Raw genomic sequence first — 15750 nt, 5'->3', positions numbered from 1 at the left:
AAAAAAAAAACCAACCAAAAACCAAAAAAACCCAACTCAGCAGTAAGCATCCCAAACACTCTCCTAAGCAGTGAAATGTCCACGTGTGCCAGGGCATGGTAGAAGTGCCCTTTCAGGGTATGTTTTCCGTTTAGGATTTTCTGCCAGGTCGTGGGTGATTTGATTCCTGTGACTCCAGAGGGCACCTCCGGGGCACTGCCCTGTTTGAGGTAACACAGGCTCTCAGCGAACCTCAGAAATAGACTCAAAGATTCTTCAGACCATGTGAAGGAAATGGGCAGGAAGAATTTKGGGGTTACCTGGGCATGGACGGAGGTGTGAGATGAGCTCTTTCCCCTTAGACTCATTTGCTACAGCTGAATCACAGCAAAGGGGTTTTTTTATGATGTGGTTTTCAGATATGCCAAGAAGATTTAAAAACAACTGATTGAAGAAGTCCTGGGCATTTTAAAGCCTTATTTGATGGGGATTTATTGAAGATGCTGTAATACAGCCTACTGTAGCAGCATCTGCTTCCCAGATTAAGAGAGGGTTTGCAAACAGCACTTGGGAAGCAACCTCCAAGATTATTTCAAAACTGCAGAACAAATTTGGTGAATGATTTAAAACATGGATTTGCACGTCAGTTGTCCTTTCTCCTTTCTTTGTCAAATTTGTTTGTTTCWATCCTATTATGCAGGAGGCACATGAGCCCTGGAACCATCCTGGAGATGTGGATGTGCCAGAATTGAGCTGCTCATCACAGCGGGGCATGAGAGTGCAGAGCTGCAGGGCATCCCCATCCCATGCAAATGGGGTCTTTTTTGAGCTGTTGAAACTTAGACCAGGACCTGGAGGTGGGCTGCAATGGAAGATAAAAATATTAACTTGGTGCCCATTCTCCTTTTAGAGTCAGCAGAGTYTGGAGGATGTTTCATACCCCAAAACAGATACTGAAGTTTAAGTAACAAAATGTATCACCAAGCAGCCAAAATCATGCCAACTGCATTCCTGTGAGCTGCAGAAAGAGCTGGAGCAGCCACCACATGTGTGGGTCACAGTTCAGCTGCTGGACAGAGGTGTCCACTTTTACCCTCGGACATATTGCTGTCGGTCAGGAGGGACACAGGTCCAGGGTTTTGTCTGGCCAAGCCAGGCATGGGTCTGGGATAGCTTGGGGAGCCCAGCGTGGCAATGAGAACCTGTTTGAAGGCAACTAAAGCCAGGAGCTGCWTGGGGGCAGCCCAGCTGAGATGCTTTAATTGCAGCTGAATCCCACCCGGTGTGCCTGGGACTGGCGCAGGTTTATCAGGCTGTCCCTGGGGTCACCCCCTGGTGRCAGGGAGGTGACTCCCATGGCCCATGCTGCTGGCTGTCAGTCCAGGGCAGTCCTGTGYTTTGGGTGAGCTGAATTCCAGCTGCTGGCTGGTCAGGGCTAGAGCATGGAYGGCAGCCTTGGGAATCCACTGGAAATGTGTGAGTGCCTGCTTTGTTGAGTGCAGGGCAGTTCCCAGTGTGGACACCCTGGAGAGRGCCCTGGTGGTCCTCAGCATGGACRYGGACCTGCTGGAGAGAGTCCAGGGATGCTGCCAGGGCTGGAGCCCCTCTGCTCTGGAGCCAGGCTGGGAGAGCTGGGGKTGCTCACCTGGWCAAGAGAAGGCTCCAGGGAGAGCTCAGAGCCCCTTTTGGGGCCTAARGGAWGACAGGGASAAACTTCTTAMCATGGTSTGTTGCAATAGGACAAGGGGTGGTGATTTTAAACTGAAGGAGGATAAGTTTAGATCAGCAGTTAGGAAGAAGTTTTTTTTACAGTGAGTGTGGTGAAATGCTGGCACAGGYTGCCCAGAGAAGCTGTGGATGCCCTGAAACATTCAAGGAAAMATTGAATGCCCCAAAACATGCCTGGAAACATTCATAGTCAGGCTGGGCAGGGTTCTGAGCCACCTGGTCTAGTTGAAGATGTCCCTGCTCATGGCAGGGAAGTTGAAATAGACAGACAACCTGAACTATTCTGTGATACAGGCTGTTTCTGCRTGTGGGCTTGACCTCAAGGGCAGGACAGGCATTCCCCATGACCAGTTTATTTGGAAATCATCTTTCCCAGCCCAGCAGCTCAGCCCAGCCAGGCCCGGGGGAGGTCTGTGCTGAATCTCCACTGCTGGAGACACRTGGTGAGAGGGGCAGCCCCGCCAAGCGAGCTGACGTGGCACATCAGCGATGTGTTCAGGGAGGGTAATTTAGAAACCTGAGTGTCATCTGCAGGAGGGTGTGTTCCATTCATTCTTCCAACCACCCCAAGGAGCTAAAAGGGACCTTGTGGCTGAGGGGAAGCCACAGGCAGGCCTGGTTGGTTTGTAGCTTCTCATCGCAAGTGTGTTTTGGGAGCGGGGGAATGAAGCCTGGGCTGCTCTCAGCAATGTCCATCCTATTTTAGAAACTGCTACAAGGGCACCAGGGCATCTTCTGGTTCAGAGGGTGGATCAGGAGCATGTTTGTTCACAGCCACTCTTCTTGGAAGGTTAATGAAACTGTGATTGAGGTGCAGCTTTTCCTTAACCCAGAAATTCCCTGTTACTGCCCCATGAGAGTTCTTATGTGCCTCAAACAGTGATTGGAATGGGTTTTAGGTGGAATCGTAGAATCACAAAATTATTTAGATTGGAAAAGCCCTCTAAGACTGTTAAATCCAGTCATGCCCCCAGCTCTGCCAAGGCCACCACTGACCCATGTCCCCAAACRCCACATCCACATGGCTTTAAAATCCCATGGGGATGGGGACTGGGCCACTGCCCTGGGCAGCTGTGCCAGGGCTGGACAATTCATWCTGTGAAGAAGTCTCTCCTCATGTCCAGTCTAAACCTGCCCCAGCTCAACTTGAGGCCATTCTCTCTTGTCCTATCTCTTGTGAGGAGACACCAACCCCACCTGTGTGCAACAAGGTGCTGCTCTGGGGAGCAGCTGCAGGGAAGGACCTGTGGGGAGAAGGAGACTTCAGCTGGAGGCTACAGATAAAGCCCAGCACTGCTCAAGAGAAGCGTGGTGCCAGCCCCTGGTGCCGGGTGCCAGGCTGTATTGAGGGGACTCAGGATCCTATAGGGTTTTCCATCTGCAAACTGACAAATCCTTGCATTGTTGGAGTTTCCTTAKCAGCTCAGAGGATTTTTAGGGTGACTTGTCAGCTGCCCTCCACTCACATGAAGGGCACAAACCATGTGTGTCCTGATGGTATTTTAATAACGATGCCTAGGAGGGCTCCTAAAAAGCCTCCTAGCCAGGTTGRTAGTGTGAGAGCTGGCTGTAAAATGATGTAAATGATGTAAGCTGAATGTAAAGCGATGGCTGCCTGCTGGTGGGGGTATCACTCACACCTTGAGATGGTTCTGAAATRGAGTAAAGTGCCCCAAAAGATCCTCCTGCTGATCTCCTTCATCAGCCCTGCATCCCGCCCACCTCCAGCCAAGCTGCTGGGCCTCCCACGTGGAGGTGTCAGCTTCTGGAAAAGCAATCTTGCTGCCTCCATCGTCTGCAAGTGTGGGTGGTGGCCAGCAGCTTCACTAGAGCTCCGTTTCTCCAAAAGGTTTTGCCAAGCTCAGAGGGGCAGGAGACTTTTATGGGCAGAGCTGGGGGGATGCTGGTCACACACCTCCCCTCTCTGCACCCCAGCACCTGTGGAATTTGGGATTTGTCACAGGTACCACTGCAGGTACCGCTGAGCTACCCCTGGCAACTGAGCTGTGGGTRTAGGAAGCCCAGGGAAGCTGATACTCCCGAGGGGACCAAGTGTAATGTTCAGCTGTGGGGTGGGATGGGGGAAGCAGCCCGAAGCTGCTCCTGGAGCGTTCATCTCCCAGCTGTCACTGGAGATGTGATACAGTGGGAGGACGGGGTGGGCTCGCACCTCCATGGCTCGGTGTTGCTAGGTGATGTTGTGATACGGGGAAGGGTGAGGAGCAGATGAACTGACCGTGGAAACACCCGTGGTGGGAGAGTGGGAGTGGGCCTGGCTCTGTTTTCTCATCGTCCCGACAGAGCTTTCTCCAGAGCTGGCCCTTCTTAACCACATAATCAGTCCTGGGTSTGATCTGATGAGGGRTTTTGTTTTGTTTTTTCTCCTCTCTGCTTTCCCTTAGGAAATGGTCAGAGGAGTGAAAGGAGCATCACCATTTTGAAACAAAACCAAGGGTACTGGTGAGTACACAGCGGGGCGAGCTTTGAGGGGAGAGCTGTTGAGCAGAATGCAGCCTGGGGAGCACGTTGTGGTTGTCCGGATGCTTTCTGGAATCTTGGGGTTCTGATCCGCCCATCAGCTATTGAGATTTCCTGCGGGAGAGGAGGTAGTTTGTCGTGTTAATGGATCAGCACAAATCATCTTTACCACCACCACCACCACCACRATTCTGTRCTGCTGTCAGCGACCCAGCCTCTAWTTGCAGTTCCTGTAAGCCCGTGGAAGATGCTCTCATCAATATGCGTGTTCTCCGTGCTGAGTGCTGCGAGGAGCGGGCGGCAGATACGCTGGCAGATGCGCAGGAGTGCACCAAGCAGCAATATTTGTTAATGCTTGGAGTGCTTTTGGCTGTTGTTGTGCTTGGCCCCGTCCAGAGCCAGTCACGGGGCTGCGATCTGGGTGGCATTTCAAGGTCCTCTCCAGACCTGTTTTCTGCAGCTGTCACGCAGGAGGCTGCGGCTTGGATGCYTGCCTAGAGGTCTTGTACAGGAAGAAAGGAGAATCCTTTGTTTTTTATCATCTGAGCTGGTTCAGATATGCCAGAGCCAGACCCTGGGTGATGCTTTTGAACTGAGATATTTCTTGTTGAGTCTTGAGGGAGGCTGGTGTTTTCTTTGCCATTGTCTCGTGAGCAGCTTCCCAGTTTGGCACTGGCCAAACCCTCAGCGGGACTATGCCATGAGTCCCCCAGGGTTTCTGTCCCACAGGGACCAAATTCCCACAATTTTCCTCTGTGATGTGTGATGGATGCTGAGGAGCATCTCAGTGCTGAGCAATCATGGAATTGTAGAACTGTGGTTTGKGTTGGGATGCACCTTTAAAGCTCATCCAGTGCCACCCCTGCCATGGGCAGGGACATCTTCCACTGCYCCAKGGTGCTCCAAACCCTCTCCAACCTGGCCTGGGACACTTCCAGGGCTGGGGTAACCTGTGCCAGGGCCTCCCCATCCTCATCACAAAGAATTTCTTTCTTACATCTRTTCTTGCATCGCTGCTGTAGCCTRGACTACAGGAGCAGTGCTGGTGGAGGTTGGATCATGGGGAGATGCAGCTTTTTACGACACACCTCAGCTCCTGTAGCACAGTTTGAATGTGGTTGAAGGGAGAAGCTGACACAATGTGGTTTCAGGAAGCAATCTTGAGGCATTTAAAAGCATGGGGACCATCCAGTTAGTGCAAATGTTTTTATCCCACATTGCATCTGCTCCAGTTTGGGCAGCACTCGAGGATGAGCAGAAGCCTGTCCAGGTGAAGCAGCCCAGGTGAGGGGGTGGTGTGTCTGCAGGGTCACCTCCTGACGAGGGAGGGTGCTGAGACCCTGCTGTCCTCCAACACCCCTGCCTGCAGAAGAGCCTGAGAAGGGAYTCTTTGTTCACAGGAATCATCCCTGACTCCAAAATAGGTTCTGATCAGTGCCTGGAGCAGTGACCAAACTCCTCTCTGGCTCCCACACTTCCTACTGCTCCCCTGCAGCCTCTTTGCAATCAGCTAGAAAATGAACCCAGCCTATCTTCCTGTGAGCAGCAGCTCCTTCTCCTGTAAGCAGGGCAGCCAGGAAGGCTGCTGGCTGCGGAGCTGAGTGCCATCTGCATCCTGGGTGGTGAGCGTGCTTCCCCACCCCAGCAGGGACCTCTTGCACCCATCTGTTCCCAAATTCCAGCTGTGTTTCCTCTCCATGCCCCGCGGTCTCCTGGCAGGGATGGTGATGACTGGAGTGCCAGTGCGTGTCTGAAGCACCGAGTGTTTCAACGTGCTGCCTTTCCTGGCTTACACCAGYGGGGGTTTGGCCCCTTGAGCTCCAGCAATCCTCAAGTGATCCAGCTTATTAAACACTCMTTTGTGCTGTCTTTACCATTAAATAATTGGCTCCTCAGCATATTTGAGTTGGAGGGTATCWAATAATCCTGTGAACTATCCATCAGGCTCCATTGTCATCTCAGTGCTTCTGCTCCAGCAGCCTCGAGTCAATTCTGCCGGGAGTTTACAAACAAATTCCTTTTCTCCTGYGGTTTTGCTTCTTTTCTTCTGTCTCCCTTTCTCAAAGGAGCTGTTCCAGGCTCCTTCAAAATTTGTGCAGACACTCCTAACAACATCTTCCTGCTGGCTGGTGAGTGATGGGTCCYATCCTTGTGCTGCCTCTGCTCCTGATGGGGTCCCCAAGCAAAAACTCTTCATTTACCTCAATTGTGTCAATTGAAAGGATTTCCACCTGCAAATTCATAAATCATTGTGCTGTTGGTGTTTCCATATCAGTTCAGAGGATTTGTAGGACACACAGAGATGACTTGTCAGCTGCCCTGCGGCAGACCAGCACTGCACACTCACATGGGGAGCACAAAATGTGTGTCCTGGTAATATTTTAACAAGGATGCTTAAGAGAGTTCCTAAAAAACCTCCTAGCCAGGCTGGTAGCATGAGAGCTGAGAAAGAATAGAATAGAATAGAATAGAATAGAATAGAATAGAATAGAATAGAATAGAATAGAATAGAATAGAATAGAATAGAATAGAACAGAATAGAACAGAATAGAACAGAAAAATAGTTGGGGTTGGAAGAGACATTTAAAAGATGTCATGTCCAACCCTGCTGCAATAAGCAGGGACATTCTTTAACTTGACCAGGCTGCTCAAAGCCCTGTCCAGTCTTAATCATTTTATCTTTTGTACCTGTTGCTGCTACTGCCATGCCAGCTATGGGAGAGGTGCTCAGCATCCTTCAGAAATCAGGCTTGTATTCAYCTCTGTGGGTCTGAAGCGTTTGGGAGATTTTATCCTTGTGGATCTGGTTTGCTTATAGAGCTAATCATGAAATCAGACACACCAGGGCCAGATGCAAATATTCCCGTTTTTACAGGCATTGGAGATTCTGGTAGATGTTTTGTCACTATCAGGAAAGACCCTGCTGGGTTTTAATCATGCAAAATGAACTTCTTCCTCTTTATATAGCTTAAGAGATTGTTTTCACAGTGAAATGTTGTGGTTATCAAGGCTGGTCTCAGGCAGTCAGGATGGGGTTGCAGGGCATTCCAAGGTGTAGCACTGGGGCAGGCAAGGAGAGTCATAAAAGCAGGACCTGTCTCTTTCATAAACATCTTCCCGTATAGTCTGAACAGTTGTTTTCTGACTTGTTCTAGTGGCATCTTTTGTTCCTGAAGTATAAAACATGCAAAGCAAATTCCAGCAGCTTCAGCCCATTTAGGAGCTCTCCTGCCCATCCATTAAGTTTTACCCCTGCATTTCAGGATTGCCCTTAAAAAAATGTTTCCTAGTTCTAACCTGTCAAGAATAGATTGATAAGAAGAGATTAATATCCTAAAATAGCCACCTGGCACTTCCGTAAAAACATGTCAATGCAATTGTCTGCAGGATGAAAACATGGCATTTTGTACCGAATGTGTTTGCTTTTGCAATAATAAGTTTCAGTTTGCATCCCTGCTGTGGGGCCAGCATATTGTTGTACAGGAGCTGTCTCTAAACTAGTGAGCTTGCAGTGTACAGAGGAAGAACAGAAAATCCTGTAGACACGGAAAATTAGAACAGGGTAGATTATTGAGGAACCAGAGTTGTTAATTCTGRTCAACACAGGGAGGAGACCAGTCCTGGATGGTGTAAAGTGACCCAGCAAAGTCCACAAACCATCAGCAGAGGCAGAGACCTGCCTTTCTGAGACATTTTGCAGTGTTTTAAAGCCTACAAATTCTGCTTGTCCAGGAGATGTGACAGCGCTGCGGTGTCACCGTAAGACAAAACCCTCCCTGATTCCTGTGCCTGTGCCCTAATGTCATTACTTTCCTTCTTTTGCAGATCCGCATAATGACATTCATGGTCACACACGCACACAAAAATACTTTATATAAAGAAAATGAATCTGGCTTCAGCCGGCTCTCGCCTTCTGCTGCGGTTACCTCCAGACCTCAGCTCGCCCAGGGTGAAATGAAAAGGGGAGTTAATGTGGCGGGGTCATTTCTCACTGCTGAATTGGTCAGCYGTCTGCGGAGCCAATTTCTGCAGCTTTTCAGTGGTGTGGCAGACCCCTGGGTAATATTTGCCTGAATAGAGCCCTAAGTGTTTAAGCAGCATTGCTAGGAATGGCTGTTTTATCCTATGCATCTGAGATTTCAACTCATCAGACATGAAGCAGGTCAGGACTCTCGTGCCATTGTGTGCATTATAGCGAACAGAACAGAATATGCTTGATAAAAGCCAGGACTTAAAAGAAATGCTTCTTTAGACCCGAAACTTTCAAGTCCCACAATGCATCAAAGACCCCTCGTACAGACTTTGAAAGGGGTGAAAGGCATTACCTAATATTTGGAGGAAATGAATAATAAAGCATCCCAAGTGCCTGGAAACTAATTTAGGAGTGCACGCTGCACTGTATTGCCTCTGCTGGATTTGCTCCCCAGAAGAGTTGCTAACAAAAGGTTTAGAAAAAATAAAATGAAATGACGTTTGGCGACCAACTTTTCTGCCTTGAAATGCCCCCTTTTTTGTAACGTTTCCTGGTAAGAGTTACTTATAAAAAGATGAAATACAGCCTGTGCTGCAAACACCAGGTCTCAAATGAATCTCGGGAGCCCGTAAGGTTTCCCACCATTCTCCTCCCCACCGCAGCCTTTTGTTCCTTCGTGTTGAAAGCGCAGCTTGCAGGATGCTTGCAGGATGCCCAGGCACTACCTGCTTGTGGAGTTTAGTCATATCTTAGGAAAAAAAGTAAAAAAAAAAAAAAAATCAGCCTATTTCTGTGGCCTTTGCTTTTGTTGCAGCGAAACCACCTTTGTGTAAAGCTGGAGCTGCTCTGTTTGTGACCTGTGGCTCCTTGCAGCAGGAGCTGGGAGCTGGGTACCCTGCTGAAGGTGCCAGCTGTGTTTCTGGCATCCCCGTGGATGCTGTCGGAGCTGTTTTGTGCCTGAGATGTTTATCAGGGAATCACAGAATGCTTTGGGTTGGAAAGGACCTTAAAGCTCACCTAGTTCCAAACCCCCTGCCATGGGCAGGGACATCTTCCCCTAGACCAGGTTGCTCCAAGTCTCCATCTGGCCTTTCGAGACGCTTCTTGTCATCTCTGCTTCTGAGCTGCAGTGGCTCCTGATGCAGTGGTCACCAAGGCTCCCGTGGGATTTGGGAGCTGCAGAGCCAGTGTGGGCACAAACTCTGCTTTGTGTCATGAGATGAGGTGGCTGGTGGGACATCCACCCCATTGGATGGRGGTGGTCTTGTGGCTCTGGGAGTGWGTGATTCAGYAGAGGGGAGGCTGTGCTTGCGAAGATAATTCTGCTTCAGAGCAGAGAATCAAACCTGGTGGCATGCAGACTTTCTTCAAATCCCATGAAGTGCTGGGAGGTGAGGACAGCTGGGCATTCACAAAGATGTTTGGGCCAGAGGGGCTCTGCTGTGCTGCTTGTCCTGCCCTTGGCCATCCCCTCTGCCCATGTTTGCCTYATTGAGCTCCTTTTTTACCATCTGTGGAGATGAGTTAAATTTGTGTGCTTTCTTACCTGCTTCTCCCCCAGGCCAYGTTTAATTGAGGGCAGGAGGGCAGGCAGGAGCGCTCAGGCAATATTTACAAGAAGAAGAGGATGTTAATGGGCCAGCACGGCTGGACCAGTGGGGGATGGAGATGGTGGGCAGTGAATCTTACACTTTTTTTCCCCCCAGTGTCCAGGGATGATTAAAACCTCAGCTTTGTGTCTAAAAGAGTTAAATCTGGACTCCTACTCACATAAAACTCCTGGTRCTTGGCCTGCTGTTTCAGTGGGATCTTCTGTATGGGAAAACAACGGGATGGGGGAGGATGCCTGTGAGTTACTGGTCACTGCAAGCTGGGGGATGGAGAACTTTGAACAAAATAATGTTTTCTTTTACCAGAGCCCAAGCCAGCAGCCCCATCAGGCTGGGGACAGTTGTTTTAGTTATCAATTATCACAGAGGTGKTGGGTKTCCCATCCCTGGCCAGGCTGGATGGGACTTGGAGCACYCTGATCTAGTGGAATGTGACCCTGCCATGGGAAAGGGCTGGACTAGATGGCCTTTAATAGTTCCCTTCCAACCCTAAACATTCCGTGGTCCTATGGATTGTTTAGCATTTCTCCAYAGCATCCTTCCTGAGCAGGGTATGTGCAGTCACTGGTTTGAGGCACCAATGGCCTCACCCACAAACCCCAATGGGCACAAGAGACACAAGGAATGGTGTTCAGGGGGGACACATGAGTGCCAAGCCTTTCCACCAAGTTTTTTCCTTAACACTGGAGAGCCAGTTGACAAAAGCCTGACCCATCTTTGAYAAAACAATAATCAGAAATCAAGGTAATTTCTCATGGAAAGGAAACCTGGCAGCGCTATGAGGGGAGTTTCATGACCTATCTTAACGACACATCAGTGTCTGGGGACTTTTTAGTCCTGTGCTTGGGTTTTATGGTCCATATTACTTTTCTTTTAATTTTTATTGCTTGGCTTTAGTTTTTGATACAGTGCTGGAAGCACCTCGGTGGGCAGGGACGGCTCCCTGAGCACTGACTGTCACCTTGTGGCTTGACCCACATTTCAGGGAGTGGCAGAGGGGCTGGACGTGGGCTCGACAGCCCTTTAGCATGGTGACACCCCTGCCTGTGTGAGCCTGTGCCTGCCACTGCTGCAAGCAGAGTGTCTGGCCTCGCTGATCACCCCCTGGGCTGTGCTGCTTCCTCCTGGGCTTCACCCAGAGCATGGCAGGACAGCATCTTTTCCCCTGCAGAGCATCTCAGCAGGGCTCTGTGGTCGGTGCTTGGTTTCCTCAGACATTGCTGGGTGAGCCAGGTAAGGCATTGCTGCTGGCTGGCCCTGGTGTCCTCCTGCCAGCAGATCAGATGAGGGAAGCTCCTCTTCCCTGCAGGTCACTCTTGCTGTAGTTTTGTTTCTGGTTTGCTACCGATAGCAGAGAGAAATAAAATTTTCTCTAACATCGTTCTGATAGGTAAAAGTAGTAAAATGTAGACAACTAYAAGGTTCATGTGGGAAACTTTAACATTTCTGGAGCACAGGGGATCGGCCTCGCTCTCCTGAGCTGGACCCTCCAACACAGTTCTCTCTGGTCTGCTGGTGGGTCTTGTCTCAGAATAGCCCTGGGTAAGATGTGCTGTCAGGGGAGGCAAAGGGAAGGGAAAGGGTTTATTTAGCCTGACTRGGAAGCTGGCATTGTCCAAGCTTTATGGAAATGGGGTGAGTGATGTTAAGAGGATAGTCGGGCTGCRCTGGCTGGCACCTCAGTGTGAAGGGACAGCTGCCCTGGGTGTCCCTGGGGCTCCCTCCACGCCTGCTGATAACCCGTGTCATTTATGAGAGGTTCACTCCTGGCTGCCTGGCGTTTCTGCTCGCTGCTCCGGGACAGCTCCAAACCCCACCAGCGTCAGGAGAGATTTTCTCTGGCTTCAGCTGGCTCCGTCCTCGCAGAGAGAAAATGTGACACAACTTCTGCGTGGCGGTTTATTCCTGGTGACAAGTGCACCTTCCCCAGTGACCTTTCACACCAGCGAACGGAGGGAAAGGGATGCTGGTCCCCTCCCAGGCAGCCCGAGAGCGGGGCTGTCAGAGCCAGGGAGCTTGCACGCTGTTGAGAGAAACCCTSCCCTCAGTACCCAGGGGACCTGAGTGCTGGTTCAAAAGGTTGCAGAGCACTGTCAGCTCCTGTTTGGGGCTGTTGTGCTGAAGGGAGATCCTGCCAAGGAGGTCACAGGCTGAATTTGAAGTGATTGTGGTTTGAAATGATCTTTCAGGTTTGTCAGCCCTGTCAGAATTTAGCTTGTGTATGAGCAGCCAGAAGTTTGGGGTGCATCAGGCTGGGTAAGCAGCCAGCCAGGGAGGGGTGTCCCTGCAGGTGACACAGCTGGGCCCTGGCTGTCCCCCATCATGGCAATGCCCCACTTTATCTACAGCAGGAGATAAAGTGCAGGTGGCCACAGGAAAGGATGGAGCAATATCAGCATTGAGTGTGCGTCAGTGCTGGGTCCTTCTGACAGCAGCAGTGTGCTCAGAATCCATCCATCCATCCATCCATTCATCCATCCGTCCGTCCGTCCGTCCGTTCGTCCGTCCATCCATCCATCCATCCCTGTCCATCCATCCATCCATCCATCCATCCATCCATTCCTGTCCATCCATCTGTCCATCCATTCCTGTCCATCCATCTGTCCATACATCCCTCCATCTATCCCTGTCCATCCATCCATCCATCCATCCATCCATCCATCCATCCATCCATCCATCCATCCATCCATCCATCCATCCATCCATTCCTGTCCATCCATCTGTCCATCCATCCCTGTCCATCCATCCATCCATCCATCCCTGTCCATCCATCCATCCATCCATCCATCCATCCATCCATCCATCCATCCCTGTCCATCCATCCATCCATCCCTCCATCCATCCATTCCTCCATCCATCCATCCATCCATCCATCCATCCATCCATCCGTCCGTCCGTCCGTCCGTCANTCCATCCATCCATCCATCCATCCATCCATCCATCCATCCATCCATCCATCCATCCATCCATCCATTTGTCCACTCACACAGTTTCCAGACCATGGCCATCCCTCCCATGCATGTGGCTCCCTCCTTTTTCTTCTTCTCATCAGACCTCACATTTGCTCATGTCAATTGTGGAGACTCTGTTGACTTCCACATCTCAGGGTGAAGCTTGCTGGGCTTGTCTTCCACCAGCATTTTGTTTGAAATCTAACCAGCTAATGAATGCTCTTGCTCCAGGTTTCTTTATTGAAACACTTTGTAATTAAAATCAGAATACCAACGCAGCAGAGCCTGGCGAAAAAGTTAGGGGGAATATTTCTTGGTGTGGAAAAATACCCTCAACAAAGCAAAAGCCTAATTTATTCTGGTGATGCAGAGAGGATCCAGCAACCTCCTTTTTGTTGTGCAGTTCACATGTATTGCCATATTCACACCTGAAATCTTTTACTCAAAGTTTAGCATAATTTCCTCCCCTTTCGCTCAGGGAACTGCTGGACTCGTAGTGGCTTCATCCATTCTGGCCCTGTAAGAGCTGATTCCCACAGAACCCACAGCTACCACTGAGGTGGCTCTGCTGGGCTGGGAGCTGCAGTCTGCATTTCAGGGCATACCAGGACTCCCATCTGTCAGCRGGAGCTGCACAGTTCTCCCCTGCTAACAAAATTATTTATTTTTTCCTGTCATTAAGGATATTCATGCGGCAGAAATGGGAATGATCTCTGCTTTGTGAGTTTTAGAAGCCCATTTTGTATTTGTCGTGGTGGTAGAGGAGCAGTAAAGAGCTCCGTGATCTCGCCTGTTACGATAAGTGAGTTTTGGAAGAGGTTTTCTGTCTGATACTCTGTCTAAAAGCGTGGGGAAATGCCATTCTAAAGGCTGTTAAAACACAATTGCTCGCTGATTTACACCATCAAGGAGTGCCTCTTTACTGGGAGATGTACACTGAATAAAAGCAGTTCAAGTGGTGCTTTTAATAAATAGATAATGGAACAGCATTTTATCTTCTGCTTTAATCCGTTATGTTAGCATAGGGTAGTGTATCCCTCTGATAGATTTTGAGATAGCAGAAACTGCGAGTCAAACCACTTTCCTTCTCTGTCTTTGAAGAGAAATTGCACAGTGGTGAAAGGTACTGGGTTCTCAGTGAGCTGGGATCTTTTTCCCRTGTATGGGTTCAGATGGATCCCCCTGGGTTGGTGTTCAGGGCACTGATCATAGAATTGTTAGTGTCATAGAATATCTTGTGTGTCCAGGGAAGGGAAGGGAGCTGGGGAAGGGGCTGGAGYAGATGAAGGAGCTGAGGGGGCTCAGCCTGGAGCAAAGGAGGCTCTGGGGGGACCTTGTGGCTCTGCACAGCTCCCTGACAGGAGGGGACAGCCGGAGGAGGTTGAGGTTTGATATTGGGGAAAATCCCTCCATGGAAAGCATTGTCCAGCCCTGGCACAGCTGCCCAGGGCAGGGGTGGAGTCCCCATCCCTGGGGGGGTTTTAAAGCCCTATGGATGTGGCCCTTGGGGACAGGGGTCAGTGGTGGCCTGGGCAGTGCTGGGGAATGGCTGGATTCGATGGTCTTGGAGGGCTCTTCCAACAATGACAATGCTGTGACTCCAGATTGGAAGGAGTCCTTAAGGAAGGAGCGCTGGACTGTCTAAAGCTAAGAGCATCTTCCAGATGCTCCTCGAACTCTGTCAGGTTTGAGGCCATGACCACATCCCTGGGGAGCTGTTCCAGTGCCTCACCACGCCCTGGGTGAGGACCCTGTGTCTGCTGTCCAGTCTGAGATTGCACTGATGCAGCTTCATTCCATGACACCTTGGCTTTGGCCATGGGGCTGTCHCCTTGCTGGCTGCCACCCACCCATGCTTCACATCCCAAATGCTGTGTGGGATCCTCTACAGCCCCCAGCTCCTGTGGGTTTGGGTGGGAAGGGTATGGAGCCACAGGGAAGGAGGTTCCTCTGTGGAAAGCTCCTCTCTAAGCCCTTGGACTTGTCTAGAGGCACCAGGCTTCTGGGGTTGAGTGCCTTGAAGCTAAATGAGCTGTTGGCTGCTTGGTTAGGAAAGAAACAGGACACTTTGGGAGGCAGGAAAAAGGTCATTTATCCTGTTGCTGCTCATCCTTGTTAATTCATTGTTTCCGTTGAAAACCCTGCACTTAGCTGCTTCGTGAATAAACCCAGTGTCTGTGCCTCCAAAAACAACTTGGCTTGGTGAAAAATAAGACCTCCTTTCACCTCCTCTCTGCTCYGCCGTGTTTTTTCCCCCCTTGTTTTCTTCCACTCACATCCATCCTGCCTGGGTGGCAGTCCTGGTTTGTCCCAGTGGAGTGGGGCTGCAGCCGGGGGGTCAGATCAGGATGATTTGGGTTGAAGGAATCTGAAAGCTCATCTCATTCCACCCCCTGCCATGGCAGGGAYACCTCCCACTGTCCCAGGCTGCTCCAAGCCCCRTCCAGCCTGGSCTTGGACACTTCCACAGTTCCAGGGGCAGCCACARCTGCTCTGGACACTTGTGCTGTTGTTCTGTCACCATCAGCATGGAGAATTTCAGCCCAGGGGATGCTCGCTGAGCACAGGGGTCCCCTGTGTGGGTGAGKTTTGCTGGGACTGGGGCTGCAGGGGCTCCCCCAAGCCAAAGGAGATGAGAAAGCTTGAAGGAGAGGTTTGGAGAAGGGGAAGTGATTCAGCTGCATGATAGGAGAGACTGTCAAGGAGGAAAGGTGGGTGGGGAGAGCCAGATAGAATGGGGAGGCTTTGTGTGGGGGGCAGAGGGGCTGCAGGGTGACCTGGWTGCTGGGACAGAGCTGAGACATTGCCCAGCCATGGTTTGCTAAAGAGCAAAGCCTCTAGCAGTGATTTTGTGGGTGTGGAAGGGCAGATGGAGCAGGGGAAAGGTCCCTGCACATTGGTGGCTGGTCCCCTGATGCCCTTCAGCAGCTGGAGTGGAGCAGAGCTGGCACCACATCAACAGCCAGCTCTCCAAGGACCATCTGTGAGCCAAGGGCAATGAGAACAATTACCAGCCAGAGGAAAAAATCAC

The 15750-nt window shown here is 50.6% G+C and overlaps 1 protein-coding gene across 1 annotated transcript in view; it reads left to right on the top strand.

The window, feature by feature from the left end:
- Nucleotides 1-15750, top strand: part of ZBTB7C (zinc finger and BTB domain containing 7C) — a 153385-nt gene that overhangs the window by 74306 nt on the left and 63329 nt on the right. The window contains exon 4 of the mRNA XM_057367812.1: nucleotides 4110-4167. Coding sequence (XP_057223795.1) covers nucleotides 4110-4167 — 58 coding nt within the window. The remainder of the gene's footprint in view (nucleotides 1-4109; nucleotides 4168-15750) is intronic.

The sequence above is a fragment of the Malurus melanocephalus genome, unplaced genomic scaffold, assembly GCF_030028575.1.
Source record: "Malurus melanocephalus ecotype Western Australia unplaced genomic scaffold, MMel_1.1 scaffold_85, whole genome shotgun sequence".
NCBI lineage: Eukaryota > Metazoa > Chordata > Aves > Passeriformes > Maluridae > Malurus > Malurus melanocephalus.
Note: the sequence above shows the minus strand (reverse complement) of the source record. Positions and strands in the feature narration are given on the sequence as shown.